Source organism: Anas acuta, chromosome 1 (genome assembly GCF_963932015.1).
Source record: "Anas acuta chromosome 1, bAnaAcu1.1, whole genome shotgun sequence".
In the NCBI taxonomy this organism is placed as follows: domain Eukaryota; kingdom Metazoa; phylum Chordata; class Aves; order Anseriformes; family Anatidae; genus Anas; species Anas acuta.
The window spans coordinates 201,260,841-201,284,851 of NC_088979.1; the positions used below are offsets into that span (position 1 = coordinate 201,260,841).

General features: G+C 50.2%; 1 protein-coding gene across 5 annotated transcripts in view; it reads right to left on the reverse strand.

Annotated features, from left to right (window-relative positions):
- Positions 1-1,930: 1,930 nt before the first annotated feature.
- Positions 1,931-24,011, reverse strand: part of PFKFB3 (6-phosphofructo-2-kinase/fructose-2,6-biphosphatase 3) — a 38,139-nt gene continuing 16,058 nt past the window's right edge. The window contains exons 2-17 of one of the 5 annotated variants that reach the window (XM_068670088.1): positions 21,642-21,756; positions 16,588-16,713; positions 16,371-16,467; positions 15,858-15,924; positions 15,070-15,144; positions 14,738-14,794; positions 13,121-13,245; positions 12,207-12,414; positions 11,302-11,448; positions 10,827-10,931; positions 9,896-10,025; positions 9,615-9,677; positions 9,408-9,472; positions 7,844-8,014; positions 6,677-6,699; positions 1,931-3,929 (exon numbers count right to left, since the gene is read on the reverse strand). In XM_068670088.1, the coding sequence (XP_068526189.1) occupies positions 3,923-3,929; positions 6,677-6,699; positions 7,844-8,014; positions 9,408-9,472; positions 9,615-9,677; positions 9,896-10,025; positions 10,827-10,931; positions 11,302-11,448; positions 12,207-12,414; positions 13,121-13,245; positions 14,738-14,794; positions 15,070-15,144; positions 15,858-15,924; positions 16,371-16,467; positions 16,588-16,713; positions 21,642-21,756 (1,581 nt within the window). In that variant the 3' untranslated portion in view covers positions 1,931-3,922. Of the gene's footprint in view, positions 6,420-6,676; positions 6,700-7,843; positions 8,015-9,407; positions 9,473-9,614; positions 9,678-9,895; positions 10,026-10,826; positions 10,932-11,301; positions 11,449-12,206; positions 12,415-13,120; positions 13,246-14,737; positions 14,795-15,069; positions 15,145-15,857; positions 15,925-16,370; positions 16,468-16,587; positions 16,714-21,641; positions 21,757-24,011 lie in introns of all 5 variants that reach the window. The other 4 variants (XM_068670086.1, XM_068670087.1, XM_068670090.1 and 1 more) reach the window with 4 other exon arrangements.

The window sequence follows — 24,011 nt, forward strand, 5'->3', positions numbered from 1 at the left end:
CCACTGGGCTGTTTGCAAGGATGAGCATCAGCACTTCCCCTACCTGCACGTACACCTAGGAAAAAGTGTTGCAGCTGTCTCAGTCAAGCTTAAAATCCTACAGAACAATGGGGCCAAGGGGAGAAGGCAGACAGTCCCTGCATGTCACAGCAAGGCTTGGTCCAAAAAGGCTCCTCCTACTCTAAAACCCCAGGGAAGATGAGATCAGGGGTTGCAGTTGGTTACCCATCACTAGCCAGCCACCCCATGGCCTGCACCTACAGGTGGTTTTTTTTTGCTCTTTCATCCCTAGACAGGCCATCAGAAGCACAGCTGCTTGAGGACATCGAGCTTTTGACCACACAAGAAAAATCAACCCAAATGCGCTCCAGAGCATCATATCCAAATTACACCACTCCCTGAGACTCCTGTACCACTTCTGCTTTGGAGCTAGGGAAAAACAATAAAATAAAAAATACACACAAAAAAAAATCTTTTTACATGGAATTTGACAGCTTCACTGCCAGGTGACATCTAATGCTTTCTTGCCTAGGGGACAAAGACAGCCATGACCTCAGAGGGCAGCTCCAAAGCATTTTGAGCATGTATTTGGTTTCAAGAATCGCACCAGGTTTGAATAAATGGCTAAGCTAAGGCAAAGACTCGGGCAGGGCATAGCTCTGCATGTAATCTTGGACTCCCTCTCACAGAGATGAGGGATAGGGCTTGAGGCACATGCACTTGCCCTAAATAGTGTCGGCAGTTGGCTGGATGAAACATACCCTAAATTCCACTTGTGACCTCTTCATTAACCATAACAGGAGACACAAAATTGCTGGGATGGGGCTAGAATAAAAGGGCCAGGCCCTGGGATCCAAATGGTTTCTCTCCATTGACCCTTATAAAACCTGCTGAGGGGCTGAGAGGGGTTTATAGGACACGGGGCCAAAGCAGTCCCCATATGTGCAAGGCAGGATGGCAATTTATGTGGTCACCCTCAGGGCCCCCATGCTGCAGGGGAGGTGCCCGAGGGCATAATTCCAAAGCAAGGGAAGAGCCAATCATCCATTTTTCAACAAGATATTTTATTGGTCCAGCAACTGCAAAATATACAAATTTCTGAAAGGCATACCCTGTTTTTAAGCTGGCACAGCTTTGTATCAGGCAATTATTCCAGACGTATATACAGAACAGTTAACATAGTACACACACAAAAAAAAAAAAATCCCAAGTAACTACCCTTCTCTCCAAGCTCTGCAGTATACATTAAATAAATAAAATGCGTTTTGCTATCAAAAAAAATCATAAAAAAATAAATTCAAGTATCACAAAGGAAAATAAAACCAAAAAAAAATAAGGGGCGGGGGGAAAACTATTGGTGTGGTTCGACAAGTCCCCTCTGGCCACCCTCCTTGGCTGCAGCATCCCTGCCTGGCCCTGGCTCTGTTAGCCAAAACTCAATGGGACAGGGGTGACACTGTCCTGCCACCTACCCCCAAGCAAGAGAGGACCACTCTGCTGCTCCTTCTCGATGGGGGTAAAAAAAAAAAGGAAAAGATATCCAAAAAAATAAAAAATAAAATAACCAGACCACGTTTTATCTTTTTGTGGGACTGAGACTTTTAGTATTTCCAGAAGAAATAGTTTAAGGGTGTTCTTTTTCTCCAGATTTTTATATATAAATTTATATATGTACACGCACACAAATACATGCCAGAACATCTGCAGAATTACACGCTTACAGGATTGATCAGGGGCAGCCAGACGTCATGTTTGCGTTTGCCAGCTTATCTTTTGGTAGCAGGAGGAGAAAGATAACTCCCCAGGAAACGGGCTACAAGAGCCAGCGAGCCACCCTCCCCAGGCGCTCGTCTCTCTCAAAGTCAGGGAAACCAAAAGGGCAGACATCAACCCAACGTGCGTACAGGACTCTGCTTTAATGCAGTTTAAAAAAAAAAAAAAAAAGGGGGAAAGTGTTTTTGTTTCATCTGTACAGGAATATACATGTATGGACACATGCAGGCAGGGCATCGCCAGGACGGGGTCCTGGGGTCAGATAGGGACCGAGCACGGTCCCAGCCCCATCCCGCTGTTGAGCTCATGCAACATGTTTTTTGCTGCATGAGACTGAAGTGCTAGGCACAGCGGTTTGCCTTTTCCCAAAGGGCAAACAGACCACCCCCCACCTCAAAAAATATATATATATTATCAAAAAGTAAAAAAAGAAAATCACTTTCCCCTACACCTCTCAGCTCCCGTCTGCAGGGATGTTTTTTCCTACCCGGGGAGAGGAGGAAGCCAAAGGAGGGGTAAAACCAAAGGGCTGCCCATCTCCAGTCCCCCCCAAAAAAGGGGATGAAGGACAACTTGACCACCTTCACCTTCTGTCTCCAGCTCACTCGTGCAGGGGAAAAAGCACAAGACAGGGATGAAGAAAATGCAATACGTAGGACGGGGCAGGGAACCACAGATATTTGCACAAAGCAGTAGTGGTTAAATCGTCCTTTCTAACTGCTGGCTCGCAGCCTAGGCTGGGCTGCCAAGAAAGGTTCTTGTATCTCAAACCACCAGGAAGGTGGTTTGAAGGGCTGAAGGAGCCCAAGCCAGGACTTTGCCCCATTTTCCCCTGCACGCATGCACACACGCACACCTCAGAAGCCGTAACTACTGCTTTTATGTAGTCCCAGCTTCCCAGCACGCAAAAGGAAGAAAAAAAATGTTGCCTGTATTCAGGCTTCCCCCATTTAGAGGCACAGCTTAAAAAAAAATAATAAAAGAAATAAAATAGTTAGCTCCTGCCACAAATAAAGTGCAAAAACCAAGCGGTTTCTATATATACACATATACCCACACACACACGTGTGCATGTATATAGATTAAATTAAAAAAAAAAGTCTCTTCTCGTGGCTTTTTGCAGACACACAGGGACTCCTGGGAGCTGGCCAGACTTCCAACCACCTCCATCCAAGAGACCTGCAGGCCTGCAAAACGCATCCAGCTCAGCCCAGCCACCTACCTCCTGCAGCACTGCAGGGATTATCACCCCCTATATCTCTTTCCTTTGAGCCAGAGGAAAGAGGAGGCCAATTACGTGCACATCACCTCAACTGGCACTCAGTCCCCTTGCCAAAAAAAAAAAATCAAAACACACCAGAACTCGGAGCAGCCCTAAGGGCTGGGGTCTGCCCAAGCCAGCATCAGTGTGGTTCCCACTCTATGCTACAAGCAGCTCACGGCCAGTTTCAGCAGCAGATTTATATTCTCTGCAAACCCCTTCAAGGTATATCAGTTGACATGTGGGGTTTTCTATATATATATATTTTTGCTATTATTATTTTTTTGGTTAAAACCAGCAGCTCTTGTGCACCTCAACGAGGCGTGTGGCGGGCTGTAGCTGGTGCAGGTTGAGGACCGCAACACAGCGCGTTAGGGGCTTCCTTGCCAAATAATTAGTAATAATAATAATAATAAAAACAAAATCCCCCCACCCCTCTTCCCCCCATTTCTCTGCTAAGCCCGCACCATTCACATATATACACTCCACCCCAAGACGGATGGGTACCAATCAGCTATACAAAAGGAGATCAAAACTGCTTACAAAGGAAAATTAAACTCGGAGACGCCTGCGCGCTAGAAGCACTTTACAGCTTGCTATGCTCTAGCAGGACGCCGGAGAGGAGAGCAATGCTGCAAGCCTGGAGACCTGGTGAACCCGGGAGCTCGTCTCCCTCCTCTCCTTCGCTCTCCTGCCTCTCTCCCCCCTTCGGCAGAGCAGTTTGCAGATGAACGGGCGTGGATAGAAACAGCCGAGGGTCGACCTCACCGCAAACGGAGGAGACCGGTTTAATAAGCAAGCTTTAAGAAATGACGATGGGATGGGAGCTGGCGTCGCTGGTGGCCTTGCGACAGCGCCGACGGAGTCACGAGGGCTTCTGCGAGTTGTTCATGTTCTGCAACGAGAGGGGAAGGAGCACGGTTGGGGTGACGCTGGGACCAGACCTCACCCCAGCCAGCATCTTCTATGTGCACATCAGGAAGGGGACAGAGGCAGTAACAAAGCCACAACACAGGGCACTACAAGAGCATCCACCACGGATGGAAAGGACACCGTCCACCCAAGGAGAAGGGTGGGGAGGAGGTGCACCAACTCGCTACCTGCATCCCTCCTTTGAGCATCACCCGGCTTTATTATCTGCAGGGTGGGAACCTGGCAAAGATACCCCTAAAACCTGAGCTACACCTGGAGCCGCTCTTTGGTCCATGCAAGACACGGAGACAGGACACAACAACCCTTCCAGGAGCCCTCTTAGGCATCTCTCCAGCTTCCCTTGGGGCTGGACAGCATCCCCCCAACCTGCTGGGCAGAGGCCACTGTTTGCCCATCCTCAGCACTGCCCCAAAAAGGCAGCTCAGGACAGTGACAGTGCCAAGGAGTTGGCGTGGCCACCAGCCACCACCAGTGATGGAATAGCTGGAGCAATGCTCACCCATGACATCCTGCAGGTCCCAGAGCTGCTTCGAGCACAGCCCCGCTGCCACCACTGTCAGGAACATACATCACAAACCCAGAGACACCCAGCAAAACATCAGCCCCCAGAGGAGAGCATCCACCAGGAGACACCCGAAGAGATGACCACCACCACATAGACATTTCTCTATTCACAAAGCTACACAAAAAAGGTCAGAGGGGAAGGGACTAAGAAACAGCTAGGAATGTTTATCAGCATTTTTAATCTTTTACTACCTAAACTGCCTCTTACAAGCACCAACAACTGTGGCCAGGCTATGAGAGGTAGAGTGGGACAAGCTGGTCTGCATTATCTAAGGACACAGGGTGAGGGTTAGGAAAAGCCACATGCACCCAACAGCCATTTACCTTGGAAATATTAGTAAAGAGAAAACTTTGAGAAAGTGACAAACGGGTCGTCTTTAAGCATGAAAAGTGAAGGGAAGAAGAAGGGAGGGGATAGGAGAGACTTTTAATCGGGTTGTCGTTACAAAGTGCACTTTGGATCACAAACCAAGCAAAAGGAGAAGAAATCATCACAGCAGTTAGTCCTTCAAACCCAAACTAGCTCAACCCCACAGTCAGGAGGCATGCAGCTGTATTCCTGGTCTCTCCAGGTGTCCCCTGGTTCTTCTGGATGGGGACAAGCCCCCACTGGTGATGGTCAATGCAACAAAGCACCCCCTGCCAAGTGCCTCCAAGCAGCACAAACTGGGAAAGGAGGTAATCTCCACCTCCCCTGACCCCATACAGGCTGTAGGGGAACATGGTGGGGGACAGGACACCCATACAAGGTGACAGAAGTGAGGGTGCCACCAAACCTTTGGTCTACGGGGTCTTCCAGGCTCCCTTAAAACCAATCCCTGAGCCCCACATGTAGGTGGAGGAAGGCTCCCAGCAGCTGGAGATGTTCACCTTGCTGCTCCCAACCCATCTGGGATGGGTAAACCATCACCTGCTCCAGCTGAGCTCAGGGCCTAGCACAACCCCATACAGCTGTCCCCAAACTCATGCTTTTCATGTCCCAGCTGGCACCAAGGCATGCAATGCTTTTATTATTGCAACGTGGGGAAAGAAAGGTGGATGAAGGGTTGTACAAAAACAAAACCACTTTGCAAGCAACCCAGGAGGACCAGGCACTTCATCCAGGGCTTCTGTGCCTAAGAGCAGCAAGGAGCATGGGCATGCAGGCCATGCTGAGCAACCCAACCTCTACATTCACCCAGGAGCATCAGCATGCTCTTCCCCAATAAACCCATCAGCAAAGACAAATCTGACTTTTCTAACATCTTTTTTTTGGGGAAAAGGGAAGAAACATGAGGTTCACCAGTTACACACAAGCAGCACCAGTTCATAGCAAATTCCTTCATCTTCAGCCCACAGAATGAACCAGGACAAGGATGCACACAGGCTGATCTAAACCACAGATGACAAAGAGACCCCTGGGCACTACGCCAGCCTCAGCATCTCCCTGGTCTTTGGGAAGACATTTGAGCACATTTTCTAGTGGCTGATTCACTCTTAACTCAGTGATGTATCATGAAATCAGTCCAAAAGCTTCTGGATATGTCCAACGCAATCTTGTCCCTAGCACACAGGGATCTAACAGCACTGAGTTTAAGTGTCAAAGCCTCAATTAATCCTAATCCTAATTAGAGCATTACACGTCAAAGGCATCTTGCCTTCTTACTCTCCAAAACACATTCCTGCTCCCACACAGGTGATAAAAGCCTGCTGGGAGCTGAGGTCAGAGCCTTCCCCAGGAATCTCTCTGGTGCCATCACTCACAGACACAACTCAGCCCCCAGGAAGGACAGACCACCAGGGTCCATCACCTACATTACAAAGCGCTGCCACAGAGAACTCCAGGAAAACCCAACGGCATCTCCCATCCAGTGACTACTCAGGGAGGAGGCAGGAATTTAGGCAGCATCTGCAAGTGATAATTCACTGTGTTTCCCCAACCAAATTGGGGCATTTAATCAAGGTAGGATACTCATGGTTTGGACAAAACATCACCCGCAGCCCCCCTCTTTATCACTCCCAAGACACACCCAAATCCCACACTTAGAAATATCAACTCCAAGAAAACCATGCCCCAGCTGGGTTTCACAGCAACTACAAAATAACCAATGGCAAGAAAACACGGGAAGAGGGTAGGAGGGGAATAAGACGCAAGAAGATACTTACAGGCATGCCTTTCCTAGTAAAGGCTGTAGAGAGACAGAGAGAATGGAAAGAGAGGTGTCAGTAACGCCGCAGGAGACAGGGCACAGGACAGTGGGCGGCAGCAAGGGGCACCTGAGCGCTTCTAAACCCCAAAGCAAAGAAGGGCTTTTGGCAAGACTTGGCCAGCCCAAGCAGAGCTCCAAGAGATGAAGGAGCCAGCTGGGGTGGCAAGGTTTGTGCAAAGCAGAGCAGTGGTTGGAGCACGGCACCCTTCCTAATCCCACTTGGGGCAAGCAGACACCAAGTAACATGAAAAACAGGCAGCAAGAGCCAACAAGCAGCCAGGGGGACAGGCAGCACAGCAAAGGGGTTCATGAGCATCTCTGGTAGCACCCCAACTCCATAACCAAAGGCTTTTGCTCCTGGAGAAGCATGTGCCAAGGAAAGTCTTTTTCTTCATGCTTTCCCAGTGGGTGAGAGAGGACACTATAAGCAAGAGGGCAGCAAAAAATTTTTCACCCAGGGCTGCACAAGGCAACTGGGTTCACCGTGCCTCATGCATCAAAGAGGCTTCTACTTGGTCTGTTTTGCCTATTGCTCTGGGAAGGAAGAGAGACCTACAGGCAAAGAAGGGTCCTCGTAGCATCTTCAAGGAAGCCCAAGAACCCTGGCCTTATCGCAATGCCCAGGTCTACAGTGGAGCAGAGCACATCCCAGAGGAAGGCACGAGCCATTCAGTCTAGAGAAGTGGCTCCCATCTGGACGTGGACCTGGGCAACCTGCTCTATTTTGTCCAGCCTGAGCAGGACCTGGACCAGATGACCCCCAGAGGTCCTCCCTCCAGCCTCAACCATTATCCTGTGACACGGCGATGTCAAATGGGGGACACGGAGGCAATTCCTAAATTAATGCAGTTGCTCAGTTCAGCCCAGAGCTTTGAGGTTTTCTGAGGCTCTCAAAAACCATGAGAGGGCCGACAGCCACCCTTCGCTGGGTGCTCCTGAAACCAACGCGATGCAGGAGGACAGCAGCCACGGGAGAAGCGGGGAGAGAGCATCTCAGAGACAGCAGCACAGGACGCGGCAAGTGCAAGCCGTTCCCCAGCTTCAGGAGCGACAGGAGGAGGACGACAAACAATAAACAACGAGAACAACAACAAAACAAAACAAAAAAAAGAGTTCAACTAACTTGTCCCGGCAGCTGCGTGGGCACTTCCTGAGGAACACAGCCTGGCAGGGCGGAAGAAACAGCCACATGCTCCTCAAAGCTGTTGATGCGAGGTTTTTTGGTGGGCTCTGGGCTTGCTAGAGGGGTAACGCTATTACGTCTCATGAGCGGGTTAGGTCCCTTCTTTGCTTCCTAAATTAGAGTGAGAAAAAGAAAAAAAAAGTAAATAAAAAAATAAAAAAGGGAAGAAGGCGACAGTTATAAAGAAAAAAAGAAGCAGGTTGTTTGTTGTTTTTTTTTTTTCCTTAAAGCAGCCTCTGCTTTTCCCCCACAATTGCTGTCGACGTGCAAAGGATTAGTTGGATGCATTGAAAGGTTCTGGACACCGAAAAAAAGGAAACTGATGCAAAACGTTCAAGAGCACTGTGTGATTTCCCAAGGATGGGAGGAAAAAAGGCCCTGCACTTAGAAATGAGACAGAATTTCTCCTCATTTGAGCCTTTGATCACAAAAAAAGGTAAATAGGTATTACAAAGCGCAGTAGTAATCAACAGCCACGATTTCACACGCCAGAGACGTGCCCATTGATCTACTCCTCAGAGGTAGCCCCTCTGCCCCAGGGCATGAAAGCAAGAAGAAGAAAGAAGAGCGAGCCCAGGCTGATAAGAAAGACTGGGGAAGTCGCACAGAGCAGCCAGCGAGGGTCAGCACCAAGCTCCAACTCAAGCTAGGTGGGATGGAGGGGCAGCTCCTGCACAGCCGAGCAGAGGAACCCAAGCACTTTGCACGTGCCTCACTCCATGCCCACCGCGCCACGCAGCCCCCTGGCCACCCCCAGCCACGGCAGTGGACGAGGGCATCAATGGCCCTGACATACCACGAGGAAGGATTGGATTCACCCCTGAAGATGTGGCCCAAAAGGGGATGGATCTGACCATCCAACACGCGGCTGGGACCCATCACCACTACATGCAAGTTGGTAAGTTGGACACGGGGTCCCCTTCCTGTCCAGCCCCAACACCAGGCTGGCATCCCCTTGATCTGGCCTCTGAGCTCCTCATGGAGCACCCAGACCAGACCTTACAGGGTTTTTCCTCTGTGCAAGGGGTCTTTTCCCCCAGCACCCTACAGAACAGCACTCTGGTAGCCACATGGAGCTGTGGGTACGCCAGGAAAAAACACAGAGGATGGAGATGTTGGATGAGCCACTGAGCTTGGGCTCTGCCAACCAGCTAGGACACTTGGGAGAAGCCACCTTCTCCATCCAGTAGTCCATTCCCTCTTTGGGCAAGCAGATGATTGCAAAGGCGAAAGTCAGAGCCCAGGAAAGACCCATCCCTGGGTGAACTTTCATCTGAGCAAGCACACTGGGAAGCAGGCACATGCAAGAGTAATTTTCCCTTGGAAAACCCTTGATTGGCCACATCTTTGCAGAGCAAGAACCCCTGTGATGCTCCAGAGGCACTTCCAAGCAATTGACTGTGCAATAATCTCCCCATGCCCACCCTGGGCATCCTCACTGCCTGGTGACCATAGGGGAAAGAAAGGGGACACCAGGGAATGGCTGAGGAAGAGCAGCACTCACCTCTGGCCTTTCCCTGTGGGTGTTAACGGCTTCGATGTTCAGAGAGATGGATTCCACCCGGCAGCCTGCAGAAGGGAGCACAGGGAGATGGAGAGGCTGTCAGAAAAGCCAAGAGGTGCAGGATGCTCGACCCCAGAGCCCTGCTCATCTCCCAGAGGAGGCACAAGTCAAACACCCAGGCACATTGAGGAGTAACACCATGCTTACCATAGGCAACTGGGGTCAGCTTCAACACTGTGTGAAGAGGACACTTCAGGTAGGGCATTTCGTCTGCAGGGAAAGCAAAGCAAGAAGGTTAAGTTACCCCATCCCCTCTCCAAAAGCAGGTTTGGACATCTTCCTCAACACCTAAAGCCATCCCATACCAAAGGAATACATTCTCCAGACCCTGCATGGACAGGAACCCCTATTTCATCTCTTCAGAGCTCCATCTGTCATCCCTCCTCCAGCAGGATCAACCCCTCCCTGACCAGGGTTGTGGAGCTCACCTGCACTTTTGTCCAAGAAGTAAGCAAGGAGACAGCGCATGACCGCCTGGTGACAGATCACAAGGACATTCTCTTGTCTCTCCAGCTCCATGATGACCGGCTCCAGGCGCTGCACCAGATCTTGGTAGGACTGGGACAGAAGAAGGGCAGGGAGATAAGCACAGAGCCAGGAAAACGAGGACCTTACAAAGAACAATAGGCATTGTCTTGGTCCATCTATTACTTTCATGCTTCTGACTAAACTAAACCAGCAACCAGGGCTTTGAAGGGTTTCATAAAGCACCACAACAGGCACCCAGAAGGAACCCCATACACTTAAGAGTCGGTGCCGGCCATTCCCTGACATTCTTTTGTTAGGTGTGCTGGCATTAATATGTCTTCAAACATTTACATTTCCCAAAAGTCAATGCACAGGACTTCTAATTTGGTGCTAAAAAGCCCAGTTCACAACCTAAAGCATCACCAAAGACTGACGTCAGTTCCCACCTCAGCGTGTCACACCTTGAAAGCAGGTCGTGTTCCCCATGCCAGGAGCAAACAGAGATATCAACATCAGCCCTCGGCAAATGACGCAGAGAGCAGGGGCTGAAATTACTAATTTGGAAGTGAAAGAAAGGGAAAAACCTCAGCACCACAAGACCGAGTGGACCTAATGACGGAGGCTAGACTAGGCGGCCTTTGGACTTTCCCAAGTAATTGACTATGAAGTCATTTGGCCTGTTTGCTAAGCGTTGTGTTTCTTAATGAGATCTTCATACACCATGATATTACAAGACCTAAAAGCAAAAAGTTAAAGGGGAGCCCTGACCCTTTCTTAGTTCTTGCTTCTTGGAGTATTTGCTTTCTCCTCTACTCTCCTGTCCTCTATGCACAAGTAGCATGAAAACAAATAGGCTATGTTCAAATAACAGCCATGTCTCTGGAGGCCTACCTCTCCAGAAGGATAGCGGTAGTAATATTTATCCTGATCGCGTAAAACAAATTCCTCTGGATGCTGGTCCCTGATTTCTTCATAGGTCATTTCTTCACACACACCCTGCAAGAACAGGACATACAAGAGGTTATGGGCCTAGCTGAAATCAAAAGTAATCAGCACCCCTAATACGCAAACCCTTCTCCAAGGCATTTGTCTTTAATCCTTGGAGAGATCAGGTAGAGGGCAGGTTCAAGCAAATGTCATCTTAACCTACTTATGCCAGCCACCATCCTGGAGGTTTTGCATAAGGTACAATTCCAATGCCAAGTTGTGATTACTAGAGCAGGAAAAGTACTATTCCTCCCCAGAAGGAAAATCTCCCCATAAAAGATGAGATCTAGGCACGAGTAAGAGGCCAGAGCTATCACCCCCTCTGCCAACCCACGACCACCACAATCCAGCCTTCCCTACTGCAACCAAAGGTACTTACAGCATCTATTTCATTGAGCGCCTTCCACTGCTCGTAGGGCAGCTGGAGTGCTTCTGCTGTTTGGATTGTTCTCTTCAGTTGGCTGGTCCAGACTTTGAGGTCTTTTAGGTTCTGCTCCTCGACAAATTTGTTCAGTGCCAGTGCGAACTGTAGGACACAAAGAAGAGGTTGACTTCTGATCCACAGGCTCCCAATGGGCCTTCCTCCCTGCTTCCTAGTAAGCCTTCCTCAGGACCTCTTTTGCCTTCTGCTCTAAGGTGAAGATCAGCCTCACACACCATTTTTTCCCAAAAGCTACAAGGGACATGCAGACAGAAAGAATAGCAGGAACTGTAGTCTAATATGATCGAGGAGCAGTATATGAGAAGCCCCGTCACAACCTGGCCTCTCCTATGATGATGTAAAAGATCCTAGACCATCCTTAACCACAGCTTTTTTTTTTTTTTTTTTTGTCAGAGAGCTAATTGGATGTATTCTGTAGTTCTTGATTATAGTAACACCTTAGTTGACTTGATTTGGACTTCAGAATGGTGATGAAAAGCCAAAATAGATATTAACCGTACCTGGAGCAACTCCTTTGACTATGTCCATGAAGCAAAGAAGCAAAGTGAAGGCACCCTTGGAGGTGACTAGCTCACCCAAAGGGTGGCAACAGTCCTCCCACATCCCACTCTACCTGTGTTAGGACTGAACCCACCCAAACAATGAAATTATTTTCTAACTGCATGCAATACCAGTGGCTGCAGTCTTATTTTGAGGCCATGCTCAAGCCCAAATTTAACCAGCCCCATGGACGGATCCTCTAAGTACCCAAGGTGACATCAAATATATACTTAGCCCAATACACAGCATCTCCTACAGCCACATCACTTATAGAGCCACCAGAGAATATTCCTTCTCCTTACCTTCTTGCCCCTGTTGGAGAGGCCCGAGTCACCGCCAATCTTCCCCTTGAGATTGAACTCACTCTCGCCGTGCCGACACAGGTAAATGGTGCGGGGCTGGACATGGATGTTCATCAGGTAGTAAACGATCCTGCTCTGGATGTGATCCTGGACCCTGTTGACCAGGAACCGCCGGCCAACGTCGATGACTTTGATGAGAGAAAGCTCCCTAGGGAAAGCACAGCAAGGATGAGGGGGATGCCAGTGGGGAAAGCAGAAAACCACACGTGACCCCCACAAAACAGCCTGGTGAGGTATCTCAGTCAGTATAATCACCCAGCTAAAAGGATTTCCTGCAGGCTATTTTCAACAGGAAGCCGATAGGCAATGGCAATTCACAGAGAGCTAAGTAACACCAGTGTAATCGCCCTTCCTCCCTGCAGCAGTAAGAGGATTAAACCTAGCAGGGAGCATGTTCCACAACAGGACAGCGCTCAGCTGGCCCAGGATTATCTGCACATGGCACACAGATGCATTTGTGAGCACTGGAGAGGCTGGGAGGCAACACGTTGCAGCCTACACGGTCATGCAGGACAGCAAAGGTGGAAACCACAGGGCCTGCTCAGCCTGGAGTCTATCTAAGCATTCCCTATAAGCATTCCCATGACAAAAACACCCTAGAAACCAACACAAGTGGATCCACAAGAGCTTGTGAAGGTTTCAGTGCCTGGTTCCCTGGCAGAGGGTTGGAGAAAACAGTATTGAATATTCAAGGAAGAGGCCCAAATTTACAGCAAGGCTTGACCATACATTACTCCAACACGGTCACGTACTTGAACACAAAGTGAAATACAACCCCATACTTCATTACCCCTCTCCAGGCAAACAAAAGGCATTCAAAGCCAGCCCAATCCGAGATCAGGAAAGTTTCTTACCGGTCATAGTCATCAGGGTCAAGTGGCTGGTAGCTGGCCTGGTAACAATTGATTCTCTTCATAAAGTCCTCCATGGCATCGGTCGAATTACAGTCCCGATAATCAGGGCTGGACAGTTTTACTTCCTGCAGCAGGGGAGAAAACACACCAAAAGGAGTGGTTAGGAAGCTTTCCAGGCAGGTAGGAATGGCTGCTGCCCCATCTGGGGCTATGGGCACAGCAGGGATTCAACAGTCAGACCATGCTAATCTCAAAGCCCTGCCAAGATCCAGCTGTTGGCTGAGCCATTTTACAACCATTGCTTATTATAAGAAAGAAAAGAAGCGAACAAGACCCAAAGTGGGCCACAGGAATATCCAGAACTCACAGAGTTCTGCGTGAGCTACTCTAACAAGTGGTCCTGAAGATTTGGTTTTGAGCAGCAGCATTACACATCATTAGCCTCCCGAACAGCATTGAAACCATCAGGATAACCAACAGGATAACAGCCAAGAAATGTAAGCAGCAGCACCCCAAGGCTCACAGCTATTTTCTGCACTGATCCCAGCACGAAAAACATTATTCATCCACAAGCACCCCATGGAGCAAAAATCTACACTGAGATAGTTCATTTTTTTTCTGCCCTTCAAGAATTACTTTCCATCAAAGAGAGGGATTAAAACCTGCAAAAAATCCAGCTTCAGGGTGTTGCAAAGGAATCATAATAATAAAAAAAGAACTAAACTGAGCATTTCAGTAGGGTCAAGGAAAAGGCAGCATGCAACCACCCTACCAGCCACAGGGCAGCAGCTCCCAGCAGGAGCAGATGCCATGTGCTGGCCCCTACCCTAGTGCCCATTGTGGAGACAGTCCTTGGGGCAGAACAAAACCCAAGGAAAAGCCTCTTGCAGACTTTGGATATCCCGTGACACATTCCCGGATGCTTTAAAACTGGCAAAGTGCAGACCTACAGCTGGAGATACGGCTGGAGCACAGCCCAAGGGAGGAAAGGACACTTCCATCATACCTAGGTAAGCCAAGTAGCATCCACGTGCCCTAGCCAAGCCCAAATGGCAGAGAAGCATTTCTGCTGGTGGGAAACCAGAGATCCAGCAGCTCCCAAAGGAGCCAGTAAGCGATGTTTTATGCTGCTCCCCCAGCCAAGATCTCAACTAGCGGGAAGAAACCACCAAGCTGAGCTTCTATTCCTCTCAAAGCAAACCTCAATAGACTCTGTAAAGCTGCATGTGGCTGAAGACACCAAGTCTGACTGCTCTCTGATGGGATTTAAACACTTAACCACACCCATCACTTCCAAAAACAAGGGACATTGGGGTCACTGAAGCAGCCTAAATACACATCCCTCCTTGATATCAACTTAAACATTAACAGCCATGCAGACAGAGTGGAAGGGAGATGGGGACAGGCCACCACAACTTTTATTTTCACTACCTCCAGTCAGCCCTAGAATAGCTCCTTTATCATCCTAGGATGAATAGGTCATAAAAAAGATTAAAAAAACTCCTAACCCTCAACTGAGTCTGGTAAGACATCAGTTGTCTTCTGATAAGAAACCAATTGGGCACAGGTGGAAAATCCTACACGAGGGAAAACAAAACAAACTGCTTCCATGCTTACCATAACATTGGTGGCAACCACCGTGGGATCATTGCAGACAGACTCAATGAAGAACACCTGCAAGGCAAAGCAAAGCTCAGCTGAAGACCAGCAATAACATTTAGGACATTCAACCAGCTCTTGTTCAACCCAGCTTCCCTCCCTCCACCCTGCTGCCATCCTTTCTCCAGGGCTCAGGACCAGGAAGGGTTCACACACTGTTGATCAATCCAGCACTGAAATTCCCCCTTACACTGGAGCATCCTCAGGACAACACCATAATGTATTCTTGATGTTTATTGTTTGCACTATTGTGGACTATGAAACATGGGCAGCAGCCCGATGGTACCAACCTTGAACCCATTTTCTTTGGCAAAGTTTAGGATCATCCCTCTTCTCTCCCGTGTGGTATTGGTGGCATCAAAAACCTTTAAAGAAAAATGTTGGTTATCAACACAGATGTCTGGTTTCTCACCAAGCCCTTCCTCAACTTAAAACCAGGGGAAGTAGTGGAGATTTCAGAAAAGCTCACATGAGCCGCACACTTTTTTCTCTCACAGAGGGCATTTTGTAACATCCTTCCTCACCTCCCAGCTGCCTAATTTCAGGAAACTTTACAAAAATAAAGGGAGAAGCAATCAACTCACTAAAATAGCCTGAGAGATTGAGGGAAGACCCCAGAGCATTTACTGATGAAGTGCTGGGGTTTGGGACCACAAAATATTTTATAGGATGTATGAGAAAGGGTTTTTTTGTTTGTTTGTTTTTTTAAAACTGCTTTCTCAGCTTACGTAAGAGTCACAGCTTCCTCATCACATTTTAAATGCAAAATACACCAGCTGACAGTGGGGAGGATGCAGATTGCCCAGAGGATCTCAAAGTGGGGATTAGCAAGCAGAGGAAGCAAAACCACAGAGCAGGACAGGATTGTTCATCCCCAACTCTGATTTTGCAAAGTCAGAATTTCCCCATTTCTGTGCAAGATCAGGGCCAATGATGCAACATGGGGATGTCAGCACCAGACAAGCCCTGGGGTGAGCAAGTGGCCCCTTTTCCCACATGTGATTTGCCCTGAGCTGCACTGGAGAAAGCACCTTTAGGACCAGGACTAGTGCCAGCCACCACAGAGGGCATCTCTTACCGCGATCTGGCCAGCCTCCTCCGTCAGGTACTGCTTGACGTCCCTCAGGGCAGCCAGGGCACACTGCCTGCAAGAGAGATGAGAGCCCTGTGGTCCTGATGTCCTCACAATAAACAACACAGACCCCCACAAAAGACCCCCCCAAACCTGGCCACATTGCCCCCTCCCAGGGACATCTGACACTGATCCTACGGAAAAACCGAGTGCCATGCTGCTCTGCAGGGCAGATAAAGAAGTAAAGGCCAAACATCACTGCAGACCTCATGGTGAGCCTGATGGTGACCTTGGGGTACCCGTGATGGAGGATGCCTTGTGGATCCCAAGCCACCAAATCCCAACAGCTCCAAGTTTTCAGCTCTTGGCACCTCTAAACCACCTAAAGACGATCCTTGCACATGCAAGGAGATGCACATGCTCCAGCCCAGCCCTTCTGGCACCCCACAACAAGCAGGGTAACCCCAATGCTAACCACGAGCTCCACCACCCCATTTGGGGTACAGGTCCCACACTTACCTCCGGACTTTCATGGCCTCCTCGTTGTCGGGGCGGAAGAAGTCATAGGAGCTGTAATGCTTCACCGCCTCGCGGCGGTACTCGCCCACGTTGAAAACTGCACAAGAAAGGCAAAAAACATCAAAACCAGGAGCGTGCACCAGCACAGCTCAGCTGTGCAGCACCCACAGATGATGTTTTCTACAGACCAAGGAGAAAAATCCTTAGGGATGCTCACCTTTTGTTGGGACGCCAATCCAGTTGAGGTAGCGAGTCAGCTTCTTGGAGATGTAGGTCTTCCCCCGGGCCGGGAGGCCAACCATCACTATCACAGTGGGGGAATTGGCAAGCTGCGGCCCACAGGCTACAAGGGGGAAGAGGAGAAAGCAAAACATCAGCAGCTCTTAATGCACCAGCTCATCTCCTATGAACCCTGCACAGCACTTGCTTTTGAGCCAGCCTCTTCCAGGTCCTTTGGAAGTTGGAAAAAAAACAAAGCCTCTGCTCCCCGTGCACCATCATCTCTGCAGCATCTCCTCTGCATCCCCCTCTGCTGAGGGTGGACAACCAAGACCCCGAGCAGGGGAACCCACCAACTTATTTTCATGATGAGATCTGCTGAGTACATGACAGAGCAGGGACAGATGGCTCCATGAGTCAGCAAGACAAGTGCCCCAGCTCAGCCACCCTGACCCAAATTCAGCCCTGACAGCCAGAGGAGAGCATCCTGATGGCTGCAAAGCAAGGAACCTGTGGCTGTCCCAGGTTCCTCCGTGCCTCAGTTTCCCCATTTGCAAGAATCAATGCAAACACAAGCCCTCATCCCTGTGGCTTGGTTGATTCTAAGGAAACCTAAATGATGGCCACAAGCAGCCTGGGCACGTGCCAGGGTATGGGAGACGGCACCACCCGAGGGAAGAAATGCAGCCTTCGGTCAGCTTTTCCACCACCAGCTCAGCAACTCCTGCCCGTCTGTCTGCACTCACAGTGTCTCAGACAGTAAGCACCAGTTCCAAATAAAAAAAAGAAATCAAAGACTGCTTTCAGAGGCGGCCGCTGCACTGAAACACCGGGTCTGCACTCAGATCTCCACCCACCAGGAGCAACTTTTCAAAAAAAACTTTGGTGAGCTTTTAAGCTAATACACATGCAAATGCAAACTTTTTTTTTTTATCCCTGAAGGCAAGCAGGACCCTAACATTAGCCAGCTGCAGAACCATCAGCATTTAAAAGAAGATATACAGGAGCGACTTATCCCTTTCTCCCAGGAACCTAAGGCTGGTTACATTTTGTCCTCAGGAGGGTCCTGCGTCAAACAGCTGGAAATAAATCCAGAGCGATGACTTGGCCAGCTAAAGGAAACTCCTCTGATTCAACGGAATTGCACAAAATGCAGACAGATCAGCTGCCCAGGTGAGTCGCTTTTCCCCAGAAAATCCTGTAGAAAGTAAACTCCAGGGTGCTGGTTCAACCAGGAGGAAATTGCGCACCGGCAGCATCCTCCTGCCCTGCCTCCCCACATCACCTCCACGCTGACGTTCACGTGGCGCTACACATCCCAAAGGCCAAGGCACCGAGCCAAGTGCTTTACACGCAGGAAAGGAAGATCTTAAGGATGCCTAATGGAATTTGGATTAACCACCCGCCTCTCATCCCGCCTGGCCTCACGTGCGGGGAGCCTTCCTGGCAAAGGCAGCCAGGAGCGAGCCCCTCCGGGGGATTTCTCATCTCCCCTTCAAGCCGCCGGAGCCTAGAGACCTCATGGGAAAGGAATGCAGGGAGTGAATGGCTGATGGCAGCGCCGTAAAAATGTGGTTTAATTATGGGCTGTCCAACAGCGCGCCCGCCCCAGCTCCCCTGCCTGCCTGCCGTGGGGCAGGTGGGACCAGCGGTGGCAGCAGGATTCAGGGACACGAGAGGCTGCTGGGGGGATTTTTTTCTCAGGGGCAGGCAGACAGACCGAGAGGTATGAAGAGAGAGCACGTGAAGCACATGGGATCAAGAAAAAAAAAAAAAAGATCTGTCAGCTAAAGAAACCAAATTAAGGCCACGAGTTATGGTGCCAGAACAGCAACGAGCCTCTCGTCATCTGCCTGAGTGTCTTGCCAAAGCAGACTCAGCAGACAAGAGATGAGAAAAAACTCTCCAAAAGGGATTTCTTTCTTCTTAAATATTCCGCATTCCTGAGGCCAGAGCTGCCCTTGCACTCGCTGCTCCCTTTGTGTGACCTGGCTCCCCGGTGCCGCGTTTCAAAAGCCCAGGGCAGCTCCCACCGGCTTCAGTGGCAGGCACTGATTTTGTTCGCTGGGGTACCCGGGGGAGCTCTGAGGTGTACCAGAGGAAAACGTTTTTCCCCTCTGACCGTTTAGAATGGACAGCAACAGCCCCATGTGCCCAATAAATTCCAGAGCTTTTTTCCACACATACAAAAAAAATTAAAAAGAAAAAAAAAAAAGGAATTGTACCTGAATAGACAACTCCTCCTTTCTCTATCTGCCAGCAGACAAAGGATCTCAAAGATCAGAGCCAAGAGGATTTGGGGCCATTAAAATAATAGTACTTGACATAGGGACAATGCTGGGTACTGTTTCGTGCCCCTTTACCTCCAGGCAGATAAAAATCGAGCTTCCAGAGCTCACGCTGCGTGCACACAGGCAGCAAAAACACCTGTATTTGAGGGTATTTGAGGAATTTCTCCCAATTCAGTTTGCTATCAAAGGAACGATGCAGGTCCCCCTCACAACATGAAAAATTACGCATAATATGGACCCGGGGAGCACTCCCCAAAATGCCAGGTCAGCGCTGGGCACGGCGTGTGCGCCTTCTCACCAGGAGCCCGAGCCCAAACCCAGCCAAATCACAAAAGCCCGCCCCGAGCTCCAGGAAACTTTGCAGCAGGGATGAAACCGAGCCCCGTGTTTTGCTCCGGGCGCTTCACAAAGACCTAATTCATCATTTCTTTTCACCACCCTGGAAAGCTATCAGGGATTTCAATGCATATTCATCACTCATTATCGACATCTAGCCAGGTAAGTCAAGGTCAGGGATGACTTGTGAAAGGCTGGAGCTGTATATTTAGAAGCGGCTCATCTCGTGCCTCACAGCAGCTGAGAGCCAGCGTGGGTGCGCTCCCGTGCTTCGCTGGAGGGGGCGGAAGGAGGGGGGGAAAAAAAAAAATAAAAATGGAAATTTGCATCTATAAAAGGTTAAATAAAATAGCTGCCTCCCTACTCCGGGCATTTTTATTGTCCCCACGTAGGCAGCATTCCCGCATGCCTCCCGCTGCATCTTCCGCGTGAGCCCTGGGCTCCTCTTTTCCACCTTTTTCCCCCATTGCATTTTGCAGACAGCTGCATCTCCTGGCCATACATCGCGTGCAGGCTGCGGGGAGCCTGCGTAACCCCTGGGATGTGCATCCCAGGTTTCGCATGCCCACGGCCGCTGCCTCCTCTCCTCCAGCATCCCCCAGCCCGGCCCCCTCCCTGCACCGCCTCGACTTCCCAGCCCCTACGTGAGAGACGTGCAGCTCGGCAGAAATTGAATGGATCGCCGTCAAAGGGCCAGATGAAGGCATCACTTGGAGCTGCCACGACCAGGAGGAGGAGGACAATCGGGCTAATTATTTCCCGCACCGAGCGGCCCGATGGTGATGCTGCTGCTGCTGCCCTGGGGACCGTGCCGGTCTCGAGGGAGGCCGGGGCTCGCCATTGTGCCTCCCCGCCGGCCTCACGCCTTTGTGCCCGTGCTCTTTGTTGCTGCCGAGGAATTAGTATCGCCTATGGGAAGCCACGGGTTTCAAAAACCGAAAAATGCCCAGCCGGGCTCTTCCCATAGATCGCAGCGAATGATGCCGAGCGTGGCTCGTTCCCACCCCGAGGAACAATGATCATATTATTATGATTATATTCGTATATTAAAAGACGTTAGCTTTCTCCTCTGCAAGAGGGAGCTCTCCCGTCAGAAACCACGTGAATAAATTAGTGAATTAGAAAAAAAAAAAAAAGAACAGTGAGGCACCACGTGCTCGGGGGATTTCTTTCAAAAGTGTCAGTCCTTGAGAAAAAATAAAGAAACCCAAAGCACTCAGACCCAGCTGCAACGCATTACACCCATCCCACCCCAGCCCAGCCATTTCTGCCCCACGGCCAGCCAGATGTTCAGCCTGTTGCTGCTGAAAGCCATTTCCTCGGTGCCTTCCCCTGCACATGTGCCCAGACACAAGGCTCAGCATCCCTCGTGGCACGCCGAGACCCACAGCTATGGGGCAGCAGCCGTGATTCATCGGGAAAATTAACGGCATCATTCATTTCATCCAGAATATATTTTTTTTTCCTTAAAAGTGGGTAAACTGACCAAGAGAAACACGAACTTAAAAAAAATAAATAAATAAAAGAAGCAGCTGCCTGCTCGAGAAAAGCAGCGGGAGGACTGATTCACCTCCGAGCCACTTCCATCCCTCTCTGGGCTGCAAAACGCTGCCTCCATCCTCGCTCTCCGCAACCTCTGCGGCTTCCTGCGATGTTTATTTGGCAGCTCTGGTGGTTTGGGAGCTCCGCGGGGTGGCACAGCTGCCGGGTGAGTTAAAAGAGCCGGCTCCCAAATCAGCCGTGATTCACGCCGCGTTTGATAGTAGCGCCGGAGCGACCCAAGCGTTGGCTGGTATTTATTTTTTTAAGCGTGGGGTTTGGTTTTGGGCACCCCCGCGCTTTCTTTTTCTGCAGGACGCTGAGCAGGCAATTTGTTTGCCCTCCCCTCCACCTGCCTCCTTTCTCCCCCAGGCGCAGGGGCTGGTGGCAAGGTGCAGACAGCTGGTGGTTATCTGGGTTTATGAAATCCACAATCTTACCCCCCCCCGAGTAAAAGAAAATCAAGCCAAACATCAAGGCAAGGTGCTGAGTGCCCTGAAAAATCCCAGCTGAGCTAGCCTAAGAGCAACCTGCCCTATCCGCTGTTAATCCTATAAGTATTATGGGGTGGAAAGCGAGGGGGAGGGAATGTCAGGACATGCGTGGGGCCGGATGCAGGCGGGCTGCACCTTCCTGGGCTGGAAGCATGCACAGGGATGCTACGGGGAGGGGGGCACAGTCAGGCTGCAGGGATAATATGGAAAAATAGAGTATGGGGGGGGTCCACCTTGGGGGGATCTACCCTCGGAGAGGGCATCACAAGGGGGGTGCACGGGAGGAGGAAAGGGGGGGGGGGTGCATCCCACCCCCGTCGCCCTCCTGCCGGGGGGATGCTGAACCTCCCCCCAGGTTTCCCCCCCGCATTTATCCCATCTTTCGTACTCACAGCGGCGGGGCAGCGCCGGCCGGTTGTCATTGGGGAGCCAAATCTTCTGGATGCGGCTTTGCGTCAGCTCCATGGGCATTTTTAAAGCCAAGGTCTTTTGGCGCTCCGCGTCCACCTTGGGGCGTTCGCAAAACGGGGATGGAAGGAGAAAAAAAAAATAAGGGAAAAAGGGAGGGGGGCGAAAAATATAAAAGGAGACGATAAAATAAGGCTTGCCGCTCGGTGAGGGTTTAGAGGGGGAAGGAGGGACGGGGCACAAAGCGGGGAGGTGGGCAAGTCCCGCTGCTAGTTTTAATTAAAAAAAAAAAAAATGCAAAAAAAAATATGTTTCGCTTTGGTTTTTTTGTTCTCCTCTTTCTTCCTTTTTAAAGATAAAAAGAAGGCTGAAGGCGAGGGCTGGCAAAAAGAAGCGGCCGCACTGCTGCTGCCGCCGTTCCCACGCTGCGCTCGCACTGGAGGCGACAGCGGCGGCGGCTCCTATTTGGAGCCGGGAGGCCGAGGGGGGGGGCCCGAGGGTCCCCGCCCTCCGGGGCGGGGTCCGGGGGGGGCCTCGGGGGGGGGCGGGAGCCGAGGAGGAGGGCGGAGGAGCCGGGGGGGGGCGCGGCGCGGCGCTGCCGCCTGCTGCCGGCCCCCCCGCACTGCAGCGGGACAAAGGCTTTGTTTGGAGGATGGGGGGGATTTGTTGGGGGGGGGTTAAATGGAAAGGTTGGGGGGGTGGAAAGGGAGAAAGAGGGGAGTGGGAGTGTGGGGGGTGATGGGGAGAGAGGGTGGGATGGGGAAAGGGGGTGTCGGAGATGGGGTGGTGGAGATGGAATGGAAAATATGGAGATGAAAGGAAGGGAGGAGAAAAGAACAAAGGAGAAGAGAAGAAAAAAGGAGAAAAAGAAATAAGGGAAAGGAGAAAAAAGGAGAAGAAAAAAAAAAGAAAGAAAAGAGAAAATAAAAAAGAGAGAAAGACGAGAGAAAAGAAAGAATGGAGAAAAGAGAAAAAAGAAAAGAGAAAGGAGAAGGGAGAAGAGAAAGGAGAAAAAAATGAAAGGAAAAAAGAGAAAAAAATAAAGAAAAGAGAAGAGAAGGGAGAAAGGAAGAGAAAAGAAAGAAAGGAGAGAAAAGAAAATAAAGGAGAAAATAGAAGAGAGAATAAAAAAAGAATAGAAGAAAGGAGAAAAGAAGAAAGAAAAAAAAAAAGAAAAGAGTAAAGAGAGAAAAGAAGAAAAAAGAAGAAAAAAAAAAAGAAAATAGCAAATAAAAAAAAAAAAATAATTCTAAAACCAAAGCAATTCTGCAACCAAACTCATTCTAAAACCACAATTATATTTTTTTTAGAAATCCTTTCTAAACCCAAGGGCTCCCCCGAGCGGGCTCCCCCCCCCCTCCTTTCTTCTTTCCGCACCCCCTTTCCCCTCCCCGGCCCGCGGCGGGTGGGAGGCGGAGGCCGGGGGCTGCGGAGGCTCCGCACGTCGCTCACGTCGCACAGGCAGGGCTGGGGCCCGGCCTCCTTCACCCCCCCACCTCCGCCGGGGGGTGCCCGGGCTCTGCTCCGCCTCCGCCTCGCTCCGCAGCCGCGCAAAAAGGCTGGGGCGGAGGCTCCGGGGGAGGCTCGCAGCCTCCCCCCCACCTCCCGGCCTCCGCCCCGGGTCGGGGATGGAGGAGAGGAGGCTGCGGAGCCTCCCCTGCGCTGCCTCCGCTAGGCGCAATTGATGCATGTAGGTGTATTTTATTAGGGTGAGTATTAGGTGTTTTTATCCCAAACGTAGCCACGCTTGGGGATTTTTAACCCATTAGTTAGATTCCCGCAGGTGACCTCGCCGCCTTCAATTCAGCGGTGAAAAGCACTAATTCCAACCCAAACGTGGCAAGGGCGATAAATAAAGGTGTGGGGAAATCCAGCTTTCCCCTCCAAAATAATAATACAATTAAAATTAACATGAACATCACGATTTGGGGATGCTCACATCCCAAGCGACGCGGTGCGCCCCGGCAGCAGTGGGATGCTGAGTGGTCGGTGGGGAAAGTTCGATATTTCGTGGCTGGGAAGTGCTCCACTGGGTTTATTCTAGCTTGATTTGCTAAATAAAGCAAATTTTGCACGGAAATAAAGATGCTGGCAAGTTAGCATCTCAGCTACATACTGAATAGCCTCCGGTATTATTTTAGGGCATCTTCCACTAGGAAAAACAGGCATGTGTTTTTATGACAAAGAATATCTTTTTGGCTGTCTCCTTACATGGAGTCGAGATGGATGGAGTAAAAAAAAAAAAGTGCACAATCCCTCAGTGTGCTACGCAGGAAAAATATATTCATAGACAAAAAAAAAAAAATGGTACTGTGTGGGAGCTGCAAAGGATGCAGAGATTTGGGATGTGGGAA